The 27,725-nt window shown below is 47.9% G+C and overlaps 1 protein-coding gene and 1 non-coding gene across 3 annotated transcripts; both read left to right on the forward strand.

Annotated features, from left to right (window-relative positions):
- The first annotated feature begins 45 nt into the window (after positions 1 to 45).
- NCAPD2 (non-SMC condensin I complex subunit D2) lies at positions 46 to 27,374 on the forward strand. 2 transcript variants are annotated; one of them, XM_040642069.1, is made up of 33 exons: positions 46 to 170; positions 258 to 796; positions 1,564 to 1,713; positions 10,298 to 10,373; positions 10,653 to 10,711; positions 11,198 to 11,376; positions 11,686 to 11,828; positions 13,689 to 13,816; positions 13,889 to 14,012; positions 14,184 to 14,331; positions 15,495 to 15,692; positions 16,014 to 16,148; positions 16,247 to 16,334; positions 16,427 to 16,607; positions 17,751 to 17,875; positions 18,250 to 18,483; positions 18,799 to 18,973; positions 19,256 to 19,340; positions 21,037 to 21,170; positions 21,535 to 21,667; positions 21,756 to 21,840; positions 21,916 to 22,083; positions 22,389 to 22,558; positions 23,342 to 23,453; positions 23,529 to 23,652; positions 23,734 to 23,889; positions 24,538 to 24,715; positions 24,804 to 24,898; positions 25,381 to 25,461; positions 25,553 to 25,736; positions 26,433 to 26,559; positions 26,646 to 26,807; positions 27,048 to 27,374. In XM_040642069.1, exons 3-33 carry the CDS (start codon positions 1,587 to 1,589, stop codon positions 27,131 to 27,133), a joined length of 4,200 nt encoding a protein of 1,399 aa, XP_040498003.1. In that variant the 5' UTR covers positions 46 to 170; positions 258 to 796; positions 1,564 to 1,586; the 3' UTR covers positions 27,134 to 27,374. The 2 variants fall into 2 exon arrangements, with proteins under 2 accessions (XP_040498003.1, XP_040498004.1); XM_040642070.1 differs by lacking the exons at positions 46 to 170; positions 258 to 796 and having other exon boundaries at positions 1,539 to 1,713.
- Positions 10,793 to 11,121, forward strand: LOC121105487. Its single transcript, XR_005838013.1, has one exon. It is a non-coding gene; the product is annotated as a small nucleolar RNA U85 (small nucleolar RNA).
- Positions 27,375 to 27,725: the final 351 nt, after the last annotated feature.

Raw genomic sequence — 27,725 nt, forward strand, 5'->3', positions numbered from 1 at the left:
CCCCGCCCCGGCTCGCCCCGCCCTGGCGCTTCCGGTTCGCCTGCAGAAGTCTTGCAGCACCGGAAGAGCTGAGCGCCTCGTCTCGCCTTTGCTTCGGACGCCCCCATACTGAATTTCAAGAAAATTCGCCCTTTCCTGGGGGGAGTCCCTCAACTGTGAGGGAAATGAAGGTGCAGACCCTGGAACCCCGAGCTTTCTTTTTCTGTGCCTCTCAACAGTTTTGCGCTGTAGCTGTTTTTATTACCCCTTTCCTACAGGGGAGGAAATCTAAGGCTCAGACAGTGAAGTGACCTGCTGGACGTCACACAGCAGAGGAGATGGCGGAACGTGGATTAGAGCCTAAGCCTTCTAAACTCCCGGCTGGGACTTGCCTCCTGTCCTGGGGCGTGACTCAGTGGATCCCTAGTCCAGGGGCACTACCACTTCCCGGCTAGAAGCGCAGCAGAACCAAGCGGCCGCAAGGCGAAGGGGGCGGGTACTGGATCTAGGCCCCGCCCCTCTCTCAGCGGCAGGGCCCGGCTTCCCGGCTCCTGCTATGTGATTGGCTGGTCTCCGCAGTGAGTGTCGCGATTGGCCTCCTAACGGCCGTTGAGATTTGAACTCCACGTTTGTGGCTTTGCCCGCGCGGCGCCTGGCTGTGAGGCGGGATTTTGCCTCCGCCTGCTTGGGATTGGCCGGTTTCTCTGCCCGCTCGTGTGCTGCCGTGCTGATTGGTGCGTATTGTGCACCCCGTGTTTTTTCCTTCATTTCGGCCTCACAACCTGAGTCCGAGGAGCGGCGGGAGAACTCTTCTGAGGTGTGGTGTTAATGGGCAGCGGGGAGTGAAAGACTGGGAATGTTGGGTACCGGGCAATATGACGCGGTATTAGGCCGCCTGGGAGAGGGGGGGAGGTTCCGTGCGTCCTTGGGGTAAGATGTAGTAGAAACAGTAAGTTTTACAGATCCGCAGCGGAATATGGGCAGATCGCTTAACCTTTCTTAGCTTCAATTTCCTCATCTGTAAATTGGGCTATATTATTATGCATTCCTTGAGTTTGGCATTGGGAGAACTAGATCAGATATGATGTATTCGAATAGCCCCACGAGTACGTGACACATAGTAAACAAATGTTAAATGTTAAATGGTCCCATTCTGGGACCAAGACACCCACTAGCCCATGCTGGCCCATTGTCCTGGCCTCGGATGAGACATTCTTTCAGTGCTTAAGCTTTGTCCATAAAAACGGAAATAATAATGCTAACTTGATGCATTGATCACTTTACAGCTCTTTAAACATTTTCATAGCCCTTGACTCATTTGATCCTCAGAGCAATTTTGTAAAGTAATCAAAGATTAGTAACTCCGTTTTGCAGATGAGGTTCACGGGACATGACCAAATGGCAGAGTTACTACTAGAATTAGATTCTAGTCCAGGGTTGATCTCACATCCTCTAAGATAATGGCACCATTTTGATATAAGTTTAATATAAACATCATATATTGGAGGGGGGAGGAATAATAGAACCAGATAAAAAGACAGACCTTGGATATAGACCCTTACCTATTTGCTGTTTGGTTTCCAGCCCTGTGAGCCAGTGGGGGAAAGATGTCTCCCCAGCTGTATGAGTTCCATCTGCCTTTATCCCCAGAGGAGTTGTTGAAAAGTGGAGGGGTGAATCAATATGTTGTGCAAGAGATATTGTCCATCAGAAATCTTCCATCACAGCTTAGAGGTAAGACTCCATAGCTGCTACTGTGCCTAGCACTTCAAAACAACCATCCCACATGTAATTATATTGTCTGTCTGTTCCACTACACCACTAAGCTCCATGAGGGCAAAGAACCTGTCTTTCCTAGTCACTGCTTTTTCTTAGCATTGCTTGGGATATATTACGTGGAGAGGATACACACTGACCTCCTTTCCTCAAATATTCAATAAACAGCCTGGGTGTACGTGCTACTCTTTGGACAAAAACTTATTTTTGATCTTTACCTCTTATCGTATGCCAAAATTAAATTCTGGTGGATTTAAAGGTTATAGGAGAAGGTAGCTTTCTCAGAACGTGTGGGACTTGACCTGACCCGTTTCAGGTAATACTTCTTTAAAATCTAGATCTCTTGTTTCCAAGAGAGTGCAGTCACGGCGGGGGAGAGACACACACGTATATACAGCAGCTGCAACACTGAACAGTGTATGGACAATGCAGTTATCTATTGAAACCTACAGATGAACAAGACAATTTATACATTATCAGTGAGACACCATAATGTCACTATGCTTATTGGAAGTGGTCTTATATCAATTAAGTTGCTTTGGAGAGGTACATAGAGTAGAAATTAAGACTCTGGAGCCAAGCTATCTGAATCCTGGCTCTACCACTTTGACGTTGGACAAGTTACTTATTCTCTCTGTGCCTCAGTTTCCTCATCTGTAAAGATAGGAATAATAACCTACTTCATTTGTTATCTCTTACAATAAGAAGGGTTGGTTAACACAGCGGCTTGATAATTTAACTCCAGCTTGTCTCCTCTTGGCCTTCCCGTCATGGTTGTTAGATGGCAGCTCCTTGCTCTGATGTACAGAGGTAGAAAAGATGATTTTTTTTTTATCATATGCTTTTTCTTTTCTTCTTCTTTTTTTAAAACTTTACCAGAAGCCTCCCAACAGATTTAGCCAGAATTGGACTTTGCCTATTTCCCTAACTAATTACTGGTGAGGGAAATAGAATCACCCAGATTGTCTAAATTGATCAAGATTATTATCTAGGAGCCTCCCCAAACCTAGACATATCACCATTTGGTAAGCAAAGAAGGCAGAGTGTGGAGGTCAACGGGTAGGTGGCTAGCCAACAGTATCCACTGTAGGGGAGAGATAGAATGTTCTCTCCTTGGGGCGCCTGAGTGGCGCAGTCGTTGAGCATCTGCCTTCAGCTCAGGGCGTGATCCCGGTGTTATGGGATCGAGCCCCACATCAGGCTCCTCCGCTGGGAGCCTGCTTCTTCCTCTCCCACTCCCCCTGCTTGTGTTCCCTCTCTCGCTGGCTATCTCTATCTCTGTCACATAAATAAATAAACTCTTTAAAAAAAAAAAAAAAGAACGTTCTCTCCTTCCCGTGTTGATATACGCATCACCAGTTGCACAGGCTACACTGTAATCGTTTGTTCTTCAGTTATTATAATGCATCATTTGTTAAATAGATAATCACTCTAAGAGTTCTTTTTATAACAATTGCATTGCTTTTGGTGTTTAGAGCCCTAACTATAAGTTCTATAAGGTCAGATCATTGAATTTGTTGAACCAGTATTTACTGACGTCACACTGTGTGCCAGGCAGTATTCTGGGTACTGGATATACAACAGTGAACAAAACAGACAAGTTGACAGCGTTCTTTCTCTCAAGGTTCTCAACAAGGAATAAATAAATATGGGATATATTAGATGGTTACAAGTGCCAGGGAGAAAAATAAGCAAGATAAACAAGATATGGTGTGGCGGGGTAGGAACTGCATTTTATGTTGGATGATCAGAGACGGCTTGCTGATAGGTGACATTCGAGCAGAGGCCTTAAAAGTGAGGAAGTGAACTATGCCAATTCTCGTAGGCATTCTAAGCGGAGAGAAAAGCCAGTACCATGGCTCTGAGGTGGGAAAATGCCAATATGGTTGGAGTGAAGTGAGCTAGGGAAAAAGAGGTCAGGTGAGAGGTGATACAGATTCTTCTACAGTCATGCTCCTCAAAGTGTGGTCTTCAAACGAGCAACGTTAGAATCATGATTTAGGAACTTACCAGAAATCCAAGATCCAACAAGGAACTACTGAATCAGAAAATCCATCTTTAAGAAGATCCCTAGGTAATTCACATGCACATTTAAGTTGGAGAAGCACTAATCTAGAGTCTTGTGGGTCATGGTAAAGGTTTAGCTTCAGTGTGAGTGAGTTTGAAAGCCATTGGGTTTCAAGTACAGGACTGACACAGTCTGATGTTTTTAAAGTGTCATTGTTGTGTGGAATAGAGAGTGTGAGGGACAAGTGAAGAAGCGGGGAGACCAATTGAGAGGCTATACGCCAGTACCAGGTAGCTTGCCTGGGGTGATAACAGTGGAGGTAATCATAAAAAGTTAGGTACTAAACAGATGTTGAAAGTTGAGCAAACAGGATTGTTGATGGGTTTGCTTGAATTTATAGGGTTTGAGAAAGAAGAATCTAGCATGATGACAAGGCTTTTGAAAGAATGGGGCTGACATTTACTGAGATGGAGCAGAATATGAGAGGAACAGAGTTAGTCTTAGTTGTAGAGTTGTGGAGTTCAGGGGAGAAGTGCTCGCTACAGCTATACATTTGGGGTTTAAAATTCAGCATGTAGAAGGTATTTAAAGCTATGAAATTTGGGGGCACCTGGGTGGCTCAGTCAAGCGTCTGCCTTCAGCTCAGGGCCTGATTCCAGTGTTCTGGGATCGAGCCCCACATCAGGCTCCTCCGCTGGGAGACTGCTTCTTCCTCTCCCACTCCCCCTGCTTGTGTTCCCTCTCTCTCTGGCTGTCTCTCTCTCTCTCTCTATCAAATAAATAAATAAAATCTTTAAAAAAAAAAAAAAAAACCTTGAAATTTGAATGTAGATGGAGAAGAAAAGCAATTTAAAGACTTAAGATCTGAGACAGTCCATGGGGCACCTGGGCGGCTCAGTTGTTAAACCTCTGCCTTTGGCTCACGTCATGATCCCAGGGTCCTGGGATTGAGCCCCGCATCAGGCTCCCTGCTCTGCTGGGATCTTGCTTCTTCCTCTCCCACTCCCCCTGCTTGTGTTCCCTCTCTCGCTGGCTGGCTCTCTCTCTCTCTGTCAAATAAATAAATAAAATCTTAAAAAAAAAAAACAAAGATCTGAGACAGTACAATATGGGAAGTATGTAGCTGGGAAAGTGAGAAAGAACCAGTAGGAGAAACTGAGTGCAAGTCATTGAGGCAGAAAGTGAACAGAGGCGCTAACTGGAGGCTAAATTATGAGAACATTTCAAAAAGAAAGGGAGAGCTGAACTGCAAATTAATGACTAGACTTCGCAGCGTGGCGATTGCAACCTTGGGGAAAGTGGTTTCAGAGGAGTGGTGGGGGCAAAAGCCTAACTGGAAGAGGTTGATGAGAAAATGAGAGGACAGTTTAGATAACTCTTTGTGGTTGTTTTGCTTTAATGAGAAACAGAGACATGGGCTGATAGTAGAGGAGGAGGTAGAGTTGAGGGAGGATTTTTTGTGAGATGGGCAGCCTTGCATGTGTATGTGCTGAATGGAAACGATCAGAGAAGGAAAGGTTGATGATGCAGGAGGGAGAGGGGCCGAGTGTTGGTGCAGTGTCTTCAGTAGGTGAGAGAGTGTGTGATCCGGTACGCAGGGAGAGGAGATGGTTTTATTAGAAGGCAGCAGTTTATCCACAACAGGAAAAGAGAAGGTGGAGTACATGGGCACCGATGCAGACAGTGCAGGGAGATACAGATCTTGGGGCAGCTGGAAGTTCTCTTCTGTGTGATTCTTTTCTCCGTGAGATAGGAAATGAACCCTTTAACTGAGAAGGAGCTGGGGAAGAAGGTCTTGATCTTCTGTGCAGAGGAAAAGTATGAAGTAATTGCCTAGAAGAAAGTGAGTATGCCTGGGAATTTGTAGTAGGCTTAGTGAGAAATACTAAGGGCCCATTTGAGATTAATGGTCATAAGTTTAAAAGGAGACTAGTCAGCATGATTGTGTATTTTTGTCAAGCCATTTTTATTTGTGTAATTACATGAATGGAGTAAGCAAACAGTTGGATTTAATCCAAGTTTGCCAGGGGAGTAAATGTATTGTGACTTTTTCGGTGGGGGGGCAGGTGGGGAAGCATGAGCAGGGGGAAGGGGCAGAGGGAGAAGCAGACTCCCCGCAGGGACTGGATCCCAGGACACTGGGATTGTAAACTAGCCAAAGGCAGGCGCTTAACTGACTGAGCCACCCAGATGCTCTGTATTGTGAATGTTAGTGGAAAAAATTAGAAATACCGTAATGTCTAGCAGTAGGGGCACCTGGCTGACTCAGTCAGTAGAGCATGCGACTCTTGATCTCAGGGTCATGAGTTCAAGCCCCATGTTGGGCATGAAACCTACTTTTAAAAGAAGAAGAAGAAGAAGAAGAAATACCATAATGTCTAGGATAGAATAATAGTAAGTTAATTAAGATATGTACATTCAGTGGAATATTATGTGACCATTAAAAATTATTTACTAAGGCGTTATAATAGACTTATTGTAATATTAAATTTTGAAATGCAGAACAGAGATGTGAATATGTGGTATGGCCTCAACAGCAGAAATACTGGGCATACAAAATAGACAGACAAAATTTAGCCAGATGGTAACAGTGCTTGTGTCTTTCTCTTTTCCATTTTTTATATTTTCCCGATCACAGAAGGAGGTCTGTAAGAGTGGTTAGTAGCTTACATATACGGAGGTACAGTGTATGCTCAGTATTGTTCTGACTGCTTCATAGGGATTATCTCTACTTAACCTTTACCAAAAAATTCTGAAAAGCCCTCTAGGTGTGATCCTTTATTACACCTAATTTAGAGAAGAGGAAACAGACTTAGTAAGCTAAGTAGGTTGGCCTGGTAAATGTTCAAGCCAAATGTAAACCTAAAGCAGTCTGACTCTAGACTAGATCAGTAGGTAATGCTTCAAAGAATTAAAGAGATATACAGACCAAGAAAATCACTGGTTGTAATGAAAAATGGGTAGTTGGTAATCTTTGAGAGAATAGTTGTTAAATTGGTAAATCTCAGAAACAGATTTCAGGAAATTGAAAGAGGAGACACAATTTAAAAGGGACATGATAGCAAGGTCAAATGAAAGGCATTGAGCATTTTTGTTTTGTTTGTTTTAAAGGGAGGCCTGAGCATGTTGGCAGGATAAGAGCAGGTCCTCAACAGGATAAAAGCAAAGGCGAAAAAGAGGCAATAAATCTTTGGAGCAGCGGGACAGGTTAGCTTTAGAAGAGAGAAACGTTTTGCTTGAGACTCAGGCAAAGAATGGGAAGATGTTGGCAGAGAGGTTTGCTGCTAGGGAAGCAGGATTACGAGAGAACCTATGCTTTCTTTGGGTCTCGTTCTTTTTGGTGAAGTGGAAAACAATCATCTACTAGTCAGAGAGGCATAGGGTAAGAAGTATAAAGAAAGAGGAGAATGTGTTATTATAGTGCTAGGGAGGCTGTAAGAACTGGAGGAATAAGACAGCTTGTTAAAAATCACAGAGGAGGGGCGCCTGGGTGGCTCAGATGGTTAAGCTTCTGCCTTTGGCTCGGGTCATGATCCCAGGGTCCTGGGATCCAGTCCCATGTTGGGCTCCATGCTCAGCAGGAAGCCTGCTTCTCCCTCTCCCGCTGCCTGCTGTTCTGCGTGCTGTGCATGCGCTCGCTCTCTCTGTCAAATAAATAAATAAAATCTTTAAAAAAAAATCACAGAGGATTTGTACGTAGTTGGACATCCTAACACTATAATGAATCGGGTCAATGCCAGCAGTGATACTTGGAGTACAAGATTCTGGCTTTACTTTCAAGCCAAACCAGCTTGGTATTGCAGAAAAGAAGAATTCAGTGGAATTATTTCCTTCCCCTTCCTCAGAAAGAGCTTGGTGTACAACTTGGTTCAAAATCTAACTCCCATACTGCCTTGCCACTCCTACATGTTGTAAGACATAATCCGACTCTACTGCCCTTGACACTGAAGTGTCTCTCTAGAAGCAGTACAATCAGGATGAAAAGAGCACCGTGCTTGAGAATCAAAAGACACTGGATTTTCAGAATGTAATATAAAGTGGCAACAAGTACATGACAAGTGTTTGACATAATCACATTACGGAGTAGGGAAGAAAAGAACTAACCTACATAACTTGGAAAAGCAGTAGTATTTTTTTTTTTTAAGATTTTATTTATTTATTTGACAGAGACAGCCAGCAAGAGAGGGAACACAAGCAGGGGGAGCGGTAGAGGAAAAAGCAGGCTCACAGCAGAGGAGCCTGACGCGGGGCTCGATCCCATAACGCCGGGACCACACCCTGAGTGTGAAGGCAGACGCTTAACTGCTGTGCCACCCAGGCACCCCGGAAAAGCAGTAGTATTTTGACTGTATACTCTGGAAAAAAGAATTTTACACAATTATTGTAAGTTAAGTTAGTAATTATTTTTTTACAGGAGTGCAGGTTAGCAGTTCTGAAACTGTTTTGTGTTTATACTAGGATTAAGTAAACGTGTAAATGAACTCATGTTTTTACTGTATACACAGATAAAAATAGGTATGGGGGATATGTGTGTATATACACATACATGCCTGCTATTCTCTACTGAGAGGGCCTAAAAACTATGCTACTCCAGTAGCAGTAAGCCTAACTAGTGCCTTGAACTTGGTTTCTAGATGCCATACTTCCATAAAAGAAACCAGGACTCTGTTGAGAATGATTGATTCCAGTACTGGGCCAGGAAAGTACCAGATGAGCCTGGAACATCTTACGGTACAAGAAACTAAGACAGCGAAAGTTAAGGGAGCATGTTGAAAGGACACAGGCCAACTGAAGGAGCTCCCGGTGGTCAAGTATGGGATAATCTGAGCAACGAAATAGATAGTAGGAGGAATGGATTAAAACAGAATTAATGAGGGGCGCCTGGGTAGCGCAGTCGTTAGGCGTCTGCCTTCGGCTCAGGGCGTGATCCCGGCGTTCCGGGATAGAGTCCCACATCGGGCTTCTCCGCTGGGAGCCTGCTTCTTCCTCTCCCACTCTCTTGCTGTGTTCCCTCTCTCGCTGGCTGTCTCTCTGTCACATAAATAAAATCTTTAAAAAAAAAAAAAACAGAATTAAAGAAATATCCATGAGTCTACTCCGATTTGAATAAATAACTGAGGGGAAAGGGACAGCTCATCCTTCAAGTGGCATTCCCATTAGTAAGTGTAGAAGGAATGGTGGAGATAGAAAAATCACCATATAGGGGCACCCAGCTGGCTCAATTAGAAGAGCGTACAGCTCTTAATCTTGGGGTTGTGAGTTGAAGCCCCATGTTGGGTGTAGAGATTACTTAAAAATAAAATCTCTTTTTTTTTTTTTTAAGATTTTATTTATTTATTTGACAGAGAGAGGGAACACAAGTGGGGGGAGTGGGAGAGGGACAAGCAGGCTTCCCGCTGAGCAGGGAGCCCAATGCGGGGCTTGATGTGGGGCTCGATCCCAGGACCCTGGGATCATGACCTGAGCCAAAGGCAGATGCTTAAGGACTGAGCCACCCAGGCACCCCTAAAAATAAAATCTTAAAAAAAAGAAAGGGAGGGAGGAGGGAAAGAGAGAGAGAGAAAGAAAAGAAAAGAAAGAAAAGAGAAATCACCATATAATAAACACCTCAGTAATAATTGTGGCAGGCAAGAATCATGGACAGATGCATAAAATAGTGGGCAAAATGTGATGAGAGACAGGATATTTGCACAGTTTCAAAGTATCTCCCCACAAGACACTTAATTACTGCAAAGGGGAAAATAGTAACTTTACAGAAGAGACACCTGGCAAACACTACCAAGTGGTCAAAGTTAACATAGTAATAAGGTGTTGATATCATGTACTTCTTGGTATGATGCATTGAAAGGACCCAACCTCCCTTCTGCGTTCACCTTGCCAAAAATCCATAACCTCAGTATAATCATGAGAAAATAGCAAACAAACCCAGACCGAGGCACATTCTACAGAATAACTGACTAGCACACTTTGAAAGTGTCAAGACTGTGAAAGACAAAGATGGAAGGAGACATGACAACTAAATGCACTGTGGGATCCTGAATGGGATCCTGGACCAGGAAAAGGACATAAATAGAACAACTAACTGACTTAATATTAATTTCTTAGTTTAGAATAGATTCTTGTGCTATGGTTATATAAGATGTTAACATTATTAGAGTGAAAAGTATAAGAACTTTACGTTTTTTTGCCACTTTTTAACTTCAAAATTAAAAAAAAAAAAAGGTCCTGAGTTCGTGTTCACTCCTAACTACACTGAACGAGTCACATAACTACTCTGAGACTTAATCGCTTTTCTGTAAAATGGGCATAATACCATCTGTTTTATCGAACTCAGAGATGTGGTGAAACTCAAGGCTTTCATTATAAAATAGGACAAGAGTAAGATATTAATATAATAGGTTACATGGAAACGAACCGTCTCTTTTTGTGATTCAACCAATAAAAGTAATTAACTTTTAAGATTTTCTGCCATGACTAGAATTTACCAAAAAGGCCTCTCCCCTCTATATTAATTAGTTTCTTTCATCTTTATAGCATTTCAGGCTGCCTTCCGAGCTCAGGGGCCCCTGGCTATGCTGGAACATTTTGATACTGTCTACAGCATTCTACAGTAAGTATAAAGCACCTCGCTGGCTGGTACTTTAGCAACTGTTGGCTGTTGACCCTAACTTTGCATGTTAGTCCTAAAATTCCAAATTATAGGTTCACTGATAAAGGCTCTGGGTGCTGATATCCCTTCTAATGAGCGTTGACTCCAACTTAACACCATGTTTATTCAGTTGAGCAATTTCACAGATATTTTTAAGTATTAGATTCTTCAGGTTTGATCTGATCTAGAATGGGTTTTGTAGTTTCCTGTCTCACCCCCCACACTTTCTTTCCCTCATAGTCACTTTCGGAGTATAGATCCTGGCCTCAAGGAAGATACTCTGGAATTCCTGATAAAAGGTGTTTATGGGTCAGGGGGTAGGGGATGGAAGGTGTTTGTCAGTGTTTGTTTGTTTGTTTACTGTTTCTTACATTTTATTAGCCATGTGATGATATCAAGGCTGTGGTGATTCAGTTGGTTTGGCTAAGCCCGGGGACCTTTGGCCTATTAAGGTCTGTAATCTTGGTGGGCAATACAGAGTTGTGTGTGTTCGCTGTAAGGGCAGACCAACAAGAAATATTTCCTACTTTTGAACTACCTGTCTTTAAAAGAGGTGGTTCCTCCAGTTGCCAGAGAGAAACTGGGGTAGCTGGAGTGAGAGAGTGGGGACAGGGCATGTTCAGGGTATCAAGGTCAGGGCTCCCAAAGGACTTGGCTTGTGTTGTGACCACTGAGAGATGAAACACAGATCTTTGGTAATCTGATGGCTGCAGTTGCTGGGTGTTTTGAAGTTGGGGTGTATGAGGAAAGTGAACGAAGCCGACTCCAGATTCTTGCCCTCGCAGTGGTGTCCCGTCATTCCCAGGAACTCCCCGCTATCCTGGATGATGCAGCTTTGAGTGTGTCAGATAGAAGCGCGCACCTAAATGCTCTCAAAATGAACTGCTATGCTCTGATACGCCTCTTGGAATCCTTTGAGACCATGAGCAGCCAGACAAGCCTCATGGACCTGGACGTTGGGAAGGTAATTTGGAGTTTCTGGTTCACTTAATATGGGCCCTGGAGAGTAGGGGAATGGATGGGAAAGAAGGGACTCCAACAGTTCTGGGAGTCCTTTCTGTCCTTATTTAGGTTTTGTGAGGAAGTAGTCCCAAGTATCACAGCATAGCCTTCCCTGACGAGAAGCTCTTCTATATTTTGGAATTTGTTCATGTCTTCTGTGTTAGTTTCTACCTTATCTCAATATTGGGTAGTTTGGGCACTCAGACTCGCAGATCTTGACCCGCTGTGTTTTCTTATTTTTCCCTAAATGTGCATATGATCCTTTTTTTAGGGGAAGAAAGCCCGGGCCAAGACAGCCCATGGCTTTGACTGGGAAGAGGAGAGGCAGCCAATTCTTCAGCTTCTAACACAGCTGCTCCAGTTGGACATTCGTCACCTGTGGAACCACTCAGTAATTGAAGAGGAATTTGTCAGGTGGGTGATTAAGATGGCTCCTGAGCTGTGAGGAGCAAGGACTCTGCTGTTAGATATGCCTTCTTTCTGAATGCTTCATTCCGTGCCTCACTTCTATAGGACACGAAGTATAGCCACAACACCGAGAGTTGTTAGAAGTAGATAACAGTGTTAGATACTGCCGTGAATTTCTCATCTTTCATGCCCATTTATTCATTCTTGACATAGTATTTACTGAGCGTCTTCTGAGTCCATGGCTGGTATTATGACAGGCACTGGAAACAAAAGTTTCTGCACTCTTAGTGTTTGTATTATAGAGCAGAAGATGATTTTTAAAATAAGTAAAATATATGGTGTATTTTATAGTTTATTACCTTGGAGAACAAGAGAAGCGGGGATGGGGAGTTTGATAGAAGACCGTTGTGATCTTAAATCAGCTGTTCTAGCAAGACCTCTTGGAGGTGGTGACCTTGGAGCAAAGACCCAGAGGAGGCCATGTGAGCCATGAGAGGATCCGGAGGAATAACCAGGGCAAGGAACGGACAGCGGGTACAAAGACCCCGAGGAGGGCGTGTATCTGGCATATACAGGTGATGGCAGTGAGGCCAGAGACAGGGCAGCGGGGCAGGTGAGAGGGACAGACTATGAAGTCCCAGAGGCGGTATGGAGCCAATGGTGCAGCTCCTTGGCCATCGTGGTGACTTTGACATTTTCTTAGCGTGACGTGGGGCCGCTCGAGGATTCTGAGCAGGGCGGTGAGGTGGTCTGACCTGGGCTTTAACAGAATCATCATGCTCTGGTTACTGTTACATTACTAGGAAGGGAAATGAAGAAAGCGGGAGACCAGTTAGGGGGCTGGTGCAGTGACTTGGGCAAGAGATGGTGGGAGTTTAGACCCAAGAATGGCAGTGGAGATGGGCAGAAGCGCATGGATTCTATACCTGTTTCCCGAAGGTGGAGGTTTAAAGGAGAGTGCAGTCAAGGATGACTCACCCCAGGTTTGCGCCTGAGCTTTCGGAAGAACGGAGTTGCCAGTAATTGAAATATGGGCAAGGCTGTGGGGCGTGTTTTGAGGGGGACAATTAGAAGTTCTGTTTTGGATACAAAGTTTGAGGTGCTTATCAGACATCCGAGCAATGTTGTCTGCCTCTGATGTCGCATATACAAATCTGGAGCACAGGGGAGGGGGCTGAGCTAGGGTGCCCATTTGGGAATACAGTGTACTTATATAAATGGTATTTATGGCCCCAAGACTGAATGAGATTACTAAATCAGTAAGCGCAGCTCGAGGAGAGCAAAAATCCTTATTGTACCTCAGGACGGGAGTCTGGCATCTGGCCAGATGAAGTGTGTTTCTAGGAGAAAGGCGTGATCACCTGCATCCAGTGCAACTAAAAGGTTGATCCAGATGAGGACCGAATTAACCATGACAAGTGTTTGGTTACTTTCCCCTACCTTTTTTCATATATTTGGGTTTTGCGTAGGCATCATAACTGGTGGAAAGCTGGTAACCTTGAGAGACAGAGACCCTATCTAGAGTCAGTGGTGTAGAAGGTGATTAGTAGAATGAAGAAAGGGACACCTGGGTGGCTTAGTCAGTTAAGTGTCTGCCTTCAGCTGGGGTCATGATCTCGGGGTCCTGGGATCGGACCCTGCTTCAGGCTCCCTGATCAGTGAGGAGTCTGCTTCTCCCTCCCCCTCTGCCCTTCCCTCCACTCACGCTCCCTCTCTCTCAAATAAATAAATAAAACCTTTTGTAAAAGTAGAATGAAGAAAGATAGAAGCCCCTGACTTTGGGGCCAGGAGAGGGTGAATGAATGAAGCAGGGCCCCGATGGAATGGAATCCACACAGCTGACTTCATCATCCCTTCCTTTCTCAGTTTGGTTACTGGCTGCTGCTACCGCCTCCTGGAGAACCCCACGATCAGTCACCAGAAGAACCGCCCCACCCGGGAAGCCATAACACGCCTGCTCGGCGTCGCCTTGACACGTTACAACCATATGCTCAGTAGGTTAGCCCTCTGCTTTGCCCCACGTTTTCCATGTTGCCTACAGTTTCTCACGTTCAGTATGTCCACAGGTGCCACTGTGAAAATCATCCAGATGCTGCAGCACTTTGAACACCTGGCCCCCGTACTGGTGGCGGCTGTGAGCCTGTGGGCAACTGAGTATGGAATGAAGAGCATAGTGGGAGAGATTGTAAGGTGACTCTTCTCTAAGTTTCTGATTCTCCTCTCCCTCGGGGGAAGACACAGAAAGATTGGAAGTACACTCTCTGTGCACTGTAGATTTCTTCAGATACGAGATAGCAGTCTTACCTTCCCTCACTAGGAACTGAATTACCTTGCTGTGGCTGTGTTCTCTTCCCTGTATAGAGAAATTGGACAGAAGTGTCCCCAGGAGCTGAGTCGGGACCCTGCAGGGGCAAAGGGCTTTGCAGCCTTCCTGACAGAACTAGCAGAACGCATCCCAGCCATCCTGATGTCCAGCATGTGCATTTTGCTGGATCATTTGGATGGAGAGGTATGTGGCCCCCTGGGGATCTCGGGTTCTTCTGGGGATTTTAAGTCCATTGCTGAAAGGCTGTTTCTTATAACAAGAAGATGGCTTTCTCATGAAGTCAGGTTATCTAAGCATAACTCGGTGGCAGTTTCTTCCTACTGAGAAGCAGATAGTCTTCATTGACTAAAGAGCCATTTATTAATCCCCATTTCAGTATCAATTGGTTTTATCCAGGTCTGGTGGGGGGGACGACAATTCCACCCCTTCAGTCTAGTGAGAGCCGCTCAGCTGTGATTCTGAGTCCTTCTGTTCATCCTACCACCTGGCTCACCTGCACTCCAGCAATGCCACCTGTCAGTTCTTTCTGCCCGGCTGCCTCCCAAACTGATGCAGGGCACTTCTAGGTGAATGTCAAGGACAAAAACAGCCTACTCAGTCATCTAATCTACTTTAACTTCTTGTGCAAGACCCCGTTCTCCGGCTCCTGGTCTGGCAAAACCCCAATCCCTATTCACCAGATTCCATAGTGGACCTGCTTGGTCCACTTACCCTTACCCTAGGGCTGACTTGTGCTTCTCCTGAGTCTCATTCTTTGTCATTAAAATGTGAGAATGGACGGGGCACCTGGGTGGCACAGTCGTTAAGCGTCTGCCTTTGGCTCAGGGCGTGATCCCAGCGTTCTGGGATCGAGCCCCACATCAGGCTCCCGTGCTAGGAGCCTGCTTCTTCCTCTCCCACTCCCCCTGCTTGTGTTCCCTCTCTCGCTGGCTGTCTCTGTCAAATAAATAAAAAACAAAATCTTTAACAAAATAAAAAAAATAAAATAAAATGTGAGAAGGGAGGCTGGGCGAAGGGGCTGTTTTATTACTAAGGATCAAAGGCTTTGAGGCCTCCGAAGAGAGGTAGAAATGAATGCTTTTCAAGGGTGTATAGATGTGATGAACCTTATGGGGAAAATTGTTTGGGGCTCTTGTTTGGTTTGTCCCTGTATTCTCCTCTGAGCAGACAAGGCCCCTTCCAGTGACCTCAGGGGTGAATATGTAAGCAGCGGACCAGAAAAAGTCATAGTGAAGCAAGCTTACCCTTAACTTAAGGCCTTGCCACTTCTTGGTGCCTGGACAGGCTTAAGAGTTTGACACGTTTGGAGTGCAGAGCCTCAGACCAGTTCTATTTCTCTCCCTTAGAATCACGTGATGCGCAATGCTGTGCTGGCAGCTATGGCAGAGATGGTCCTGCAGGTTCTGAATGGTGATCAACTGGAAGAAGCAGCCCGAGACACCAGAGACCAGTTCTTGGACACCTTGCAAGCCCACGGCCATGATGTCAACTCCTTTGTGCGGAGCCGTGTTTTGCAGCTCTTTACCCGAATCGTCCAGCAGAAGGTGAATAACCTTCTGCATGGTCAAGACATACAGTACTCTATGTACAGGCCGAAGAAAAAAGGAACCTAGTGTCCCACAGAAGAGTCTAGGATTCAGATTGTCACTAGTGGTGATAAAGGTCTTCCTCTACCAAGGACAAAAATGCCTGGCTCCATTTAAGGACCACACTGTATCTTAACCACTACAAAGAGAAACTTTTGTATCCCGTAGAAAAGTTCTCTTTAGAATGAGTGGGTAGCTCGTGTGGAGCACACTTCAAGATCCTCTTGAGCAGAAATGACGTGGGATGTGAGCTCATCCTTCTCTCCCTGCCTCACACAGGCTCTCCCCTTGACACGTTTCCAAGCAGTGGTGGCCCTAGCAGTGGGACGTCTGGCAGACAAGTCAGTGCTAGTATGTAAAAATGCCATTCAGCTGCTGGCCAGTTTTCTTGCCAATAATCCCTTTTCCTGCAAGGTAAGTAAGCTTGATCTACCCAAAAGAGAAGGAATTAAATGGAAACAGGGATCAAATTCTGTGACCTAGTGACCCTGAAACTCATTTGACCTTGGTAGCTTAGTGACACTGACCTCGCTGGACCCCTGCAGAAGGAAATCCAGAAATTACAAGAGATGAGGGCCCAGAGACGAGCTGCAGCTGCTTGTAAGTAGTTCCTGCGTAGGATTCCGCACTAGACATGCTCCATGCTGTCAGAAAGTCCAAGGAAAGAATCTAAGTGAGACTTTGTCATTCAGCTGCAGTGCTGGACCCAGAGGAGGAGTGGGAAGCCATGCTGCCGGAATTGAAGTCTACTCTGCAGCAGCTGCTAAAGCTTCCCCAGGAGGAAGATGAGATTCCCGACGCAATTGCTAATACAGAGACCACTGAAGATGTGAAAACACGCATCCGTCAGTTGCTTGCCAAAGCTAGTTACAAGTACGTGAAAGATTCTCTAATGACCTTTTTATGTTTAGAATTAACTTTTGGGGAACAATGTTTCTTTAAAATGAGCTATACTTAGGGTATGCTGCCACCAGGTAATGGTAGGTGTTTTCATTGTAGTAATGGCCTGAACACCAGATTTATGGCAAAGGCATAGTCCACGATTAAAGCATGCTTTTCTACTTTTAGAAATGTTTAAAGAAACTTCACAAACAACTAAATGTAAATAATATATAATTAAATATGCAAAAGCTCTCCATTCGAAGAAGAAAGCCTGTAATTCTAGTTCTGTAATTTCAAGGAAGTTGCTTGAACTTCTTGGGCCTTAGTTTTATAGTTTGTAAAATTCGAGTGGCTCAGTGTTGGAGTGTGTGACTCTTGATCTCAGGGTCATGAGTTTGAGCTCCATGTTGGGTATAGAGATTACTTAAAGATAAAATCTTTTAAAAAAAATTCGACAGTACATTCACATGGTACAAAATTTTAAGGTACAAAAAGGACATGTATTGTAAAGTCCCTTCCAGACCTGTTTCCCAGCCACTTAGTGCTCCTTTCCATAGGCAAGCAACATTCTGAGTTTATTGCACATTCTTCTAGAGATAACACAGACATGTAGTCAAACATACGTTCTTTTCCTCCCCTCCTTACGCAGATGGTAGAATTTTCTACCCGCTGATCTACCACCTTGCTTTTTTTACTAACCATGTATTGTAGTGTTTTTAATATTTACGCATAAATAGCTGCCTCATTTTTTATGGCTACACTGAATCCCATTGTATGGATGTACCAGTTATTAGCCAGTTATTGAACACTTATTTTTTCCAAACTTTGACTTAGCAAAGTTTTTAAGCATATGTTTGGAGTAAGTAGGTTTGTGACCTTTAAAATTTGAAAAGTCTTAGTTGAGTTTTTTTGAAGACTGTATAATAAAGCCTTGTCACTTCAGAAATGGGAAAAGTGTTTTGAGCTCTACCCTTAATAGATACTTCTCAACTTTGTGGGCATGAGAAGTGTTCCATTTCTTTGGGGGGCAGTAGGTCTAGCTTCTCGAGGGAACCGTGTGATAGGCTCCGTGACAGAAGGCTGCAGTGACGCTCTTGTGGGTCCCGAGTTGGTAACAGATGGATGTTCTTCCAGGCAGGCCATCCTTCTCACTCGAGAAGCCATCGGCCACTTCCAGGAGTCCGAACCTTTCAGTCACAAGGACCCAGAGGAGTCAGAGGAGACCAGGTTCCTGAATCTCCTGGAGACAATCTTCAAAGGTAATTCCTTTTCCTTTTTCAGTTAACAAACAAAACATTTCAACTAGTATTTATGGGCCATTGACTCTACGCCAGACGCTGACCTGGCTAACAGAACCCAGTGCTGAAGGAATCTGGAGGAGAGTTGCAATGTCTCTGCTCTGGAACGGAAGCAGCCCAAGGGCCTAAGTTTGATAGTCATACAGTGTGAAAGGGTGTTTCCAAACCATAGAGGACTTTAGGAATCTTTATCGAGAATGAACCAAGGTATTTTAGAGTAGGTTCTAAACGTATACCTTCCCACTGTGGAAACAAATATCCAGGGATATTACAGCTGTTGGATTGCCCCATATGCCCTCGAGCAATAACCATCCTGTAATTCTCTTAACTCCTAGGCCCAGCTGCTTCCACACAGAATACCCAGGGGCCCGCAGGGAACATGGGCCCAGAACAGGCAGACTGTGAAGACAAGCGCAGCGTGCCAGAGCTTGGGAAATCCAGGGGAAACGATGAACTGGTGAAGCAGGAGATGCTGGTGCAGTATCTGCAGGACGCCTATAGCTTCTCTCTGAAGATCACAGAGGCCATTAGCATCATCAGCAAGATGATGTATGAAAATACAACGACAGGTATGCCAGCATCCCTCTCTGTAAGGAATGGGTCTTTGGGGTTGGAAAAACCAGTCTCGTCCATATTTTATTGACAGCTATTTGCTCCTTCGAAGGGCGGGGATTCTTTATTTCTGTTGGCTGTGGATAACCCCATGGAGCATAGACATTTTAACACATAGAGTATTTCACGAGAGGGCCTTCTGGGAGTTGACATTTTCGGGAAGAATGAGGAAAGCTGCCACCTGCATGTTGCTACACTAAGAAAGGTTCTAGCTCTAAGTACTGGGGGACTTTTGCCAAGCACATGGGTGACATTTGTGTCTGTCCTCTCAGTGGTACAGGAGGTGATTGAATTCTTTGTGACGGTGTTCCAATTTGGGGTACCTCAGGCCCTGTTCGGGGTACGCCGCATGCTGCCTCTCATCTGGTCTAAAGAGCCTGGTGTCCGGGAAGCTGTGCTTAATGCCTACCGCCAACTTTACCTGAACCCCAAAGGGGACTCCGCCAGGTATATGTGGGACTTTTGCCTTTGCCAACTTTTCTGAGGTCAGCTTCTCATAGGATGTCTGCACTCTCCTAAAGGAATGGCAGGGGGTGGGGGCATCCTTCTAGAAGAGTTCTGAATCCATAGGCCTGTAGGTCGGCAGTGGGACTCAGGGTGGGGCTGGATTTCTAGTCAAGCCCATCCCACATAGTTATACAGCGCTGTGGTCGGATAGCCCTAATAACCTGTTTGCCAGGTTCGAACTTACCAGTTTTTAACGACCTCTGCTCTCTGCTACTCCCACAGAGCCAAGGCCCAGGCTTTGATTCAGAATCTGTCTTTGCTACTAGTGGATGCCTCAGTTGGGACCATTCAGTGTCTTGAGGAAATTGTAAGTCTCCTTACTTCTACTTTCTTTCTTCCTTTCTTTCTTTTTAAGCTTATTTATTTAAGTAATCTCTCCACCTAGCGTGGGGCTCAAACTCACAACCCCAAGATCAAGTATTAAACGTTCCTCCAACAGAGCCAGGCAGGCACCCCCTTACTTCTACTTTCTTTATTCATTCAACACGTATTAGTGAGTGGTTTCTGTGTGTTCAGCAATTTACTCAGGCCCACAACGTGTAAGATTGTTTTCAAGTTCCCAACTGAAAAGGAACCAACGGTATAGTGGGTAGCCACGAAACATAAAATATTTATAGAGAGATGTAGCACATAGGTAATTAGTGCCAGAAAAGTGGCACAAGCAGTGGTTATAGCAGCGATGGTAATATAATAACACTTCTTATATGCCAGGCGCTGTTCTCAGCAGTCTGCTCGTGCGAACTTGTGTGATCCTCACACGACCCTCTGAGGTGATACTGTGAATGCGCATTTTGCAGTGAGAAGTCTGAGGCACTGCGAGGTTAAGGAGCTTGGCTCATTACAGCTGGTTCGCGGGAGAGACTCGGGCAATAAGAGCTCCGGAAAACATACTCTTGACTTGTGTTACTCTGACGAGTCCCGAGCGGGAAACAACCGTGTGAGGCAGGTGGTTAGACTTAAGCGGGGTGTCGATGAGTACAATATAGAGAATTAGAGAAAGGAGGGAAGCACGTAGATGGAAAGCCAGGAAAGAGCACAGAAAGCCGCGGAACGAAGATCGCATTCTGGCTGGAAATTGTTACCCGGAAAAGCTAGTAAAGTGGGAGCGTCGGACCTGAATTGTAAAGGTCCCTGAAGGCCTTCCACAGCAGCCGGACTTCGCCCTTGCTCGCCAGCGTTTTCGTGATAGGCTGTGTAGCATTTGGACGGCGCGGCCCGCAGGCCGAGGGGGTGCTGACCACCGGCCTCCACTAGGTGGAGCGTGACTGCCGGCCACCTTTCCCGCCTTGCTGGGGGGAGGAAGAGCCCGGCGGCAGCCCCTGGCCTGCAGTGTCACAGGCCGGCTCCTGGTCCGGAGCCCCTCCCGTAGGTGGAGGAGGGCTGTTCGTGCAGGCTGAGCTGGGCACGGCGTGAGGGTGTAGGTGTTTGGGAGACCCGTCCAACACGAGCAGGCTGGCGGAGAGGGGACTGCCGTGAGTGTGCAGCGTCAAGGCACTAGACTCGGGGGGGGGGGGGGAGAGCCGTGGAGCCGCACCTCACGAAGAGCACGTTTAAAGGAAGAATAGGTGAGACTCGGTGGGAAAAAATGAGTTGGCCGTGAAGCTCTAAGCATATGTGACTAAGAGTGTTGGTCCTCCGGGCGAAATGAGAAGGCAAGGAAGGATGAAGCCTTCCGTTTTAGACGTGGTGAGCTGTAACAGTAACAAGACCTGTTAGAACTCTCTGGAATGTGGTCAGATCCATGGACCCACAAAGAACCGAACAAGGTCACTTTCAATATGTCATCTCAGTAAAGGTAGTTTTGAGGGCGTGAGGGTGGAAAAGTGACAGGGATGGAAGTACCTCCCCAAACCCCGACTACAGTTCCAGCCTCCTCCTTCCTTTGCCGTGCCTCAGTAGTGCTTTTACCCACTTCGGGTTCTTCGGGGTCTCTTCAGAGAAGTGCACCAAGCACCGGGTGAATTATTATTTTCTGGCCTGAGCCCTTTCTCTTTTCTCTTCAGCTCTGTGAGTTTGTGCAGAAGGATGAACTGAAGCCAGCAGTGACCCAGGTGCTGTGGGAGCGGGCAACTGAGAAGGTCCCCTGCTCTCCTCTGGAGCGCTGTTCCTCTGTCATGCTTCTTGGGATGATGGCGCGGTGAGGCTCGGGTCCAGACAGGCAGTAGGGATAAGAGGGGCCAGGAGGGCTCTGAGAAGGTTCCCTTCCCCTCGGTACCAGCAGTCAGGGCCGGCAGCTGTACGCGTGAGTTGGCTACCTAAATAAAAAATAAAATAGTGCAAGTACCAGCCCCCTCCCCCCTCCTCCTGCCCAGCCCAGCAGACATAATGGATGCAGTGCAGCAAGAAGGATTCTGAGGGCCAGCCGTGTCCCAGCCTCTTCTGTAGCGCTCCAGGGCTCTCACGAAGCCTCGCACTGAGTGCTGTTACCTACCCTACTCGGCATTATGCCCTCCAGAGTGCTGTTCCCGACTAGCTTGAACTCTGTGGCTTCCTTCCCCTAGAGGAAAGCCAGAAATTGTGGGAAGCAACTTAGACACACTGGTGAGCATTGGGCTGGACGAGAAGTTTCCACAGGACTATAGGCTGGCCCAGCAGGTGTGTCATGCCATTGCCAACCTCTCTGACAGGAGAAAGGTATGTGGGTCTCCAAACCAAGGAGAGTGGGGGTCCTCTTAGCCGCTCTCGACACATCCCCCCGTTTTATCTTTGCTGTTCTCGACAGCCTTCGCTGAGCAAACGTCAACCACCCTTCCGGCTGCCTCAGGAACACAGGCTGTTTGAGCGACTGCAGGAGGTGATCACAAAAGGTGAGCTATCACCAAGGCCTTGGGCAGAGTCGGTCCTTTGTCTGCAGGGGGTAACCTCTCCCTTCTCCTCCGCAGGCTTCGTCCACCCAGACCCACTCTGGATCCCATTCAAAGAGGCGGCCGTGACCCTCATTTACCAACTGGCAGAGGGTCCCGAGGTGATCTGTGCCCAGATATTGCAGGGCTGTGCGAAACAGGCCCTGGCGAAGCTGGGAGAGAAGAGCGCCACCCAGGAGGGCCCGAGTGAGTAGGCAGAGGGTCCCCGGTGGGCAGCAGCCAGATTCTGCTGCTTTCCTTATCAGGCCAGAAGCCACCGCCAACACGGCTTCCTGCAGCAGCCCCTCCCCCTCCCCCTCCCCAGACCGCACTCTGTCACTTTTGTCACTCAGATCGTTCTGGTCCCTACCACCATCCCCCCCGTCCCCACCTCTTCTTTGCTAGTTTTCGTATGGCCTGTGACCTAGGGGAAGAGCCTTCAAAACAGGGTGCGGGGCCCCGTGAGACTTGATTTTGTCTTTTTCTCCCTGCTTTCCCTCTCCCTCCTCCAGAGGACACCCCCGTGCTCCCCACTTTCCTGCTGATGAACCTGCTATCCTTGGCCGGAGACGTGGCCCTGCAGCAGCTGGTGCATTTAGAGCAGGCAGTGAGTGGGGAGCTCTGTCGGCGCCGGGTTCTTCGGGAAGAGCAGGAGCAGAAGGCGAAGGATCCAAAGGAGAAGGTGAATGAAGTGCCTGGGCATTTGGGTTTGTGTCCCACGCATTGCCCAGGTTTGTCTCATGACCTCAGGTCATTCACATTTCCTCCTGGGGATCCCTGCTTTTCTACCATTAAATAAAATGAGGAAGACACTCACTGTTATTACTCTGGGAAAGGGTAGTGAGAACAGAGATGGAGCAGCCATTCACGGTCACCCAGGAAGGAAGGTTTTAGGGAAACAGGGCACTGAGTTAGGGACCTCAGCCTGCAATACAGGCTGCCCCCCAGAGGCGCTGCTTGTGAGGATGAGCACACCCCCGCCCCCCCTTTTCCATCAGCCTTGGTCTCTGGGCCTGCCACCTGATGGGGACTTTGTGTTCCCCACTAGAGGCAGTGATGTCTTGCAAACCAGTAAGACACAGCCGTGAAATAAGGTGTGACCTCTGTGACCTTCGACCATTGTCCACGTGATCCGTCTGTTGACTGTATACAGGAAATGATGTGCTTCTCTGAGGATGGGCTCAGAGATGGAGGAATGTGCTTTGGCAACTTGAAAATAAATGCCGTTTGTTCAGTTTTGAATGTGCCAGTTCAGATTTGGCAACGTGAAAACAAAACGACAAAGACCTAGTTCTTTTCCTGTTTAATTCAGGAGTCCTCCCTCTTCACAGACACATTTGACAGTTGTAGGAGTGGTTGTGCAGAGCTTGCATTTCCCCAAATACGTTCCTGCAAAATGAAAGGTAGGCTGGAGTCAAAAATGCTGTCCCGGACAAGCCATGATGCCTGATTTCTTCCCCACTAGAACACCAGCTCTGAGACCACCATGGAGGAGGAGATGGGGCTGGCGGGCGCTGCCGCTGACGACACGGAGGCAGAACTCATCCGTAGCATCTGCGAGAAGGAGCTGTTAGATGGTAAGACTTGCTGAGGGGCCTGCTCCGCAGCGGCGGAGATAACCCGCCCCAAACCGAGAGCTGCTCTTCCGACAGGCACACAGGTCCTGGCTGCTTTTGTTCCACTTCTGCTCAAAGTCTGCAACAACCCTGGCCTCTACAGCAACCCAGAGCTCTCTGCAGCCGCTTCCCTCGCCCTGGGCAAGTTCTGCATGGTCAGGTAGGCCCTCGGGGCGGTAGTGCCTGCTCCGAGAGCATGGGGACTGACTACCTCCCTCATGGTCCTTTCCTGGCCCGCTAGTGCCACTTTCTGTGACTCCCAGCTTCGTCTGCTGTTCACCATGCTGGAAAAGTCCTCACTCCCCATTGTCCGGTCTAACCTCATGATTGCTACTGGAGATCTGGCCATCCGCTTCCCCAACCTGGTGGACCCCTGGACACCTCATCTGTATGCTCGGTAAGAGATCCCTCGTGACACTTTATTTTCTTTTTTTAAGATTTTATTTATTTGACAGAACAAGCAAGGGGAGCGGCAGGCAGAGGGAGGAGAAAAAGGAGAAGCAGGCTCCCTGCTGAGCGGGGAGCCCCACGTGGGACTGGATCCCAGGACCCTAGGATCATGACCTGAGCCGAAGGCAGACGCTTAACTGACTGAGCCCCCCAGGCGCCCCCCTCATGATACTTTAGCAGGCCTCGGCAGCTCTGGGAGGCTGCAGTTTGGCCAGTGTGAGAATCACTAAAACTGTGTTTGGTCTTTAGCATGACCCTGAACATCTGCTCGATACTTGACCCGTACAGACCCTGGCTAAATATGGCCCCATAGGGATTGGCGCCTCCGTCCAAAGCCTTGGCTACAAGCCTGGCCTCTTTCCCCAACCCCAGTTTTCTAACTGCTTCTAGAATGTCACATTAGGAAGGGGTATTAGAGGGGCACCTGGCTGGCTCAATCAGTAGAGCATAAGACTCTTGATCTTGGGGTCAGGAGTTCAAGCCCCACATTGAGGGTAGAGTTTACTTAAAAAAAGAAGAAGAAGGGGTGATNNNNTTCCTGCTGAGGGCCTTTTGGGCCAGCATTGGTCCCAGTGACTTAAGATTTCACTCCCAGGCTCCGGGACCCAGCTCAGCAAGTGCGGAGAACAGCGGGGCTGGTGATGACCCACCTAATTCTAAAGGACATGGTGAAGGTGAAGGGGCAGGTGAGCGAGATGGCCGTGCTGCTCATCGACCCCGTGCCTCAGATCGCTGCCCTGGCCAAGAACTTCTTCAATGAGCTTTCCCACAAGGTGAGAGGCAGCCAGGCAGCTGACAGCTCGCTGCTGAGGGAGCAGGCACCCACCGTCTCTGTAACATGACTCTCTCTCTCCCTGCCAGGGCAATGCAATCTATAACCTCCTTCCAGATATCATCAGCCGCCTGTCAGACCCCGAGGGAGGGGTGGAGGAAGAGCCTTTCCACACCATCATGAAGTAGGTTCCCTGGGAGCACATCTCTCATGTAGCACAGGCTTAGGAATCTCACGAGCCTGTGTTTGGATTCTAGCTCTGCTGCTGCTTAGCCATATGGCCTTCGGCAGTAACCTCTCTGTGCCCGGCCCTCCTCTGGAAAAGGAGGCCTAGGATACTGGCCCCTTAGTTCTGGAAAGGCTTCCGCACGGTCAAGTTTCTAACATGGTCGTAGGCACATAGTCGTCCTCACTACACGGCAGCTGCTTCTGTAATAAATTCCCGTTCTCGGTGAACTTTTCTCCGGGGGTGGGGTGGACCTTTTGCTGAGGGCACAGGAAGAGGGCGGGAGGAACAGTGAGGCAGGCGTGGGCCACGGCCGAGGGGACTCTCTCCCTCGGCCAGGAGGATGACAGAGGGCTGGTGCTCGGGGAGGGACGGGGTTGTCTCAGTGCCGGGTCGGAGCTGCCTCTGGAGGTCACAAGTGCACATCTCCCCTTCCTCAGGCAGCTCCTGTCCTACATCACCAAGGACAAGCAGACCGAGAGCCTGGTGGAGAAGCTGTGTCAGCGCTTCCGCACGGCCCGGTAGGCTGCCGTCCCCCGGGGCGGCCCCGAGGAAGGCCGGGCCTGTACCTCTCCGTCCCGCGGCTCCTCACGAGCCCCTTGCCGTCCGCAGGACTGAGCGGCAGTACCGGGACCTGGCCTACTGTGTGTCACAGCTGCCCCTCACGGAGCGAGGCCTCCGCAAGATGCTGGACAACTTTGACTGCTTCGGGGATAAACTGTCAGATGAGTCCGTCTTCAGTGCTTTTTTGTCGGTAGTGGGCAAGCTGCGGCGCGGGGCCAAGCCCGAGGGCAAGGTGAGCCCGTCTGGCCGTCCAAACGCACCCGCGTCTGTGCCGCCCCGGCCCGCCTCACCTGCCCCGGGCTGCACTGCAGCCACGTCAGCAGCACCACCTGAGACCAGCTCTGTCTCCAGTTTCTGCTCATGTCTTTTTCTCTTTTTAAAAAGAAACTCTATTTTTTTAGAGCGGTTTTAGGTTCAAAAGCAAAATCGAGTGGAAGGTACAGAATTCCTCCTTATGCCCCCTGCACCCACACACACACAGCCTTCCCCACGATCAACATCCCCCAGCAAAGTGGCACATTTGCTACAATCGATGAACCTATGTTGACACATCATTATCACCCAAAGTCCATAGTTTACCTTAGGGGTCACTCTTGGTGTGCTTTCTGTGGGTTTAGACAAGTGTGTAAGGCCCTGTGTCCATCATTCTAGTATCATTCGGTGCGGTTTCACTGCCAAGGAAGTCCTCTATGCTCCCCCACTCACCCCTGTCCCCCCAGCCCCTGGCAACCACTGATTTGTTTGTTGCCACAGTTTTGCCTTTTCCAGAACGTCCTATGCTTGAAGTCATGCAGTGTGTACCCCTCTCAGCTTGGGCTCTCGGGGATCTGCATTTAAGTATTCACCATGTCTTTTTGTGGACTTGTTTCTTTTTCATCATAGAAGTAACTGTTTCCAAGCCTGCTCTTCATCTCTTCTTCCCCTCCAGGTTACAATAGATGAGTTTGAACAGAAGCTTCGGGTCTGCCACACCAGAGGGATGGACGCAGTAGAAGATCTTGAGATTGGCCAAGGGGGCAGCCAGAGAGCCCCATCAGCCAAGAAACCATCCACTGGTATGTGAGGCAGCCCCACGGTGGAGAGACCAGGCCCTTCTCCCAGAGGTTCCTTTTTTGGGGACTCGTGTCTCTGCCTTTTCTAGTCTCCAAGCGGCACCAGCATCTGGCTTCTGCAGCCTCATCAGACGGTGACTTCGTCACTCCCAGGCCCCGCCGCACTGCCCCTCGGCACCCAAACACCCAACAGCGAGTTTCAAAAAAGAAACCCAGAATCGTCTTCTCGAGTGATGAGTCCAGCGAGGAAGGTACGATGCTCCGTCCCGGCCTTGGCCCACAGGGAGCGTCACTTGGGGGGTGAGGTCGGTTCTGATGGGGTCCTGCTGTGTAGACTGTGTCCACCCCCTCCCCCGAGGTGTCTTCCCCTTACGCAGTTTGGGTTTTGTTTCTGCTGCGTGGGTCTGAGGCCATCACGCTTGTTCCCCGAGATCTACTCTTCACCATCTTTGTGACTCAGCTTTTTCTTATCCCTCCAATCCTTTGAGTAGAGCTTTCAGCAGAGATGACAGAAGATGAGACACCCAAGAAGACGACGCCCATCCGCCGAGCACCTCCTCGGAGGCACAGGCCCTAAGAGGTCATCTTGCCTGTTCCCATCCCTGCTGTGCAGGGTGTCTCGTGGGGTGACGGAGAAGTCTGTAGCTCTTGTAAAATACTTGTTGGCTTGTCTTCCTGTCTTTTTAACATATAATGGTCTTTATAATGTAAAGCGTATCTCTTAAACTAGCCCAGCTGAACCGAAGTGAGCTGCTTTCAGTGGAATAGATGTCTGCCAGTCCCGTTTCCTAGTGAATAAATGTTTTTATATACTTTTAGACATTTTTCCTAGGCTTGTCTGTTTCATCTTGCACATTAGCCCAGATGCAGGAGACAGGGAGAGGATTATCAGTCCAGAAAGAGGAGCCGCAAAGTCCTGGGGCCTCTCTCGAGATCTGAGAAGCTCCATGCTCCCCCAGTGCCTCATCTTCCCCTTCTCGACCTCCCCACGCTGCACAAGTGACAGGATTGCTCCACGCGGCGAAGCACGCAGGGTCTAGTCTCCAGATCGACACGTTCCACTTGGGGGCAGTTTCGCCCTCCAGGGGACATTCGGCAACACCTAGAGATTTTTTTGTCGTCACAACCTAGGTGGGAGGAATGCTGTCCATCAGCATCTAGTGGGGAGA

Source organism: Ursus maritimus, unplaced genomic scaffold (assembly GCF_017311325.1).
Source record: "Ursus maritimus isolate PB19 unplaced genomic scaffold, ASM1731132v1 scaffold_26, whole genome shotgun sequence".
Classification (NCBI taxonomy): domain Eukaryota; kingdom Metazoa; phylum Chordata; class Mammalia; order Carnivora; family Ursidae; genus Ursus; species Ursus maritimus.

Coding starts and splice junctions, on each gene's coding strand:
- NCAPD2 (XM_040642069.1), top strand. CDS start 1,587: ATGTCTCCCCAGCTGTATGAGTTCCATCTGCCTTTATCCCCAGAGGAG. Junction 13,817..13,888: donor ACGTTACAACCATATGCTCA/GTAGGTTAGCCC, acceptor GTATGTCCACAG/GTGCCACTGTGAAAATCATC. Junction 14,332..15,494: donor TGGATCATTTGGATGGAGAG/GTATGTGGCCCC, acceptor TCTCTCCCTTAG/AATCACGTGATGCGCAATGC.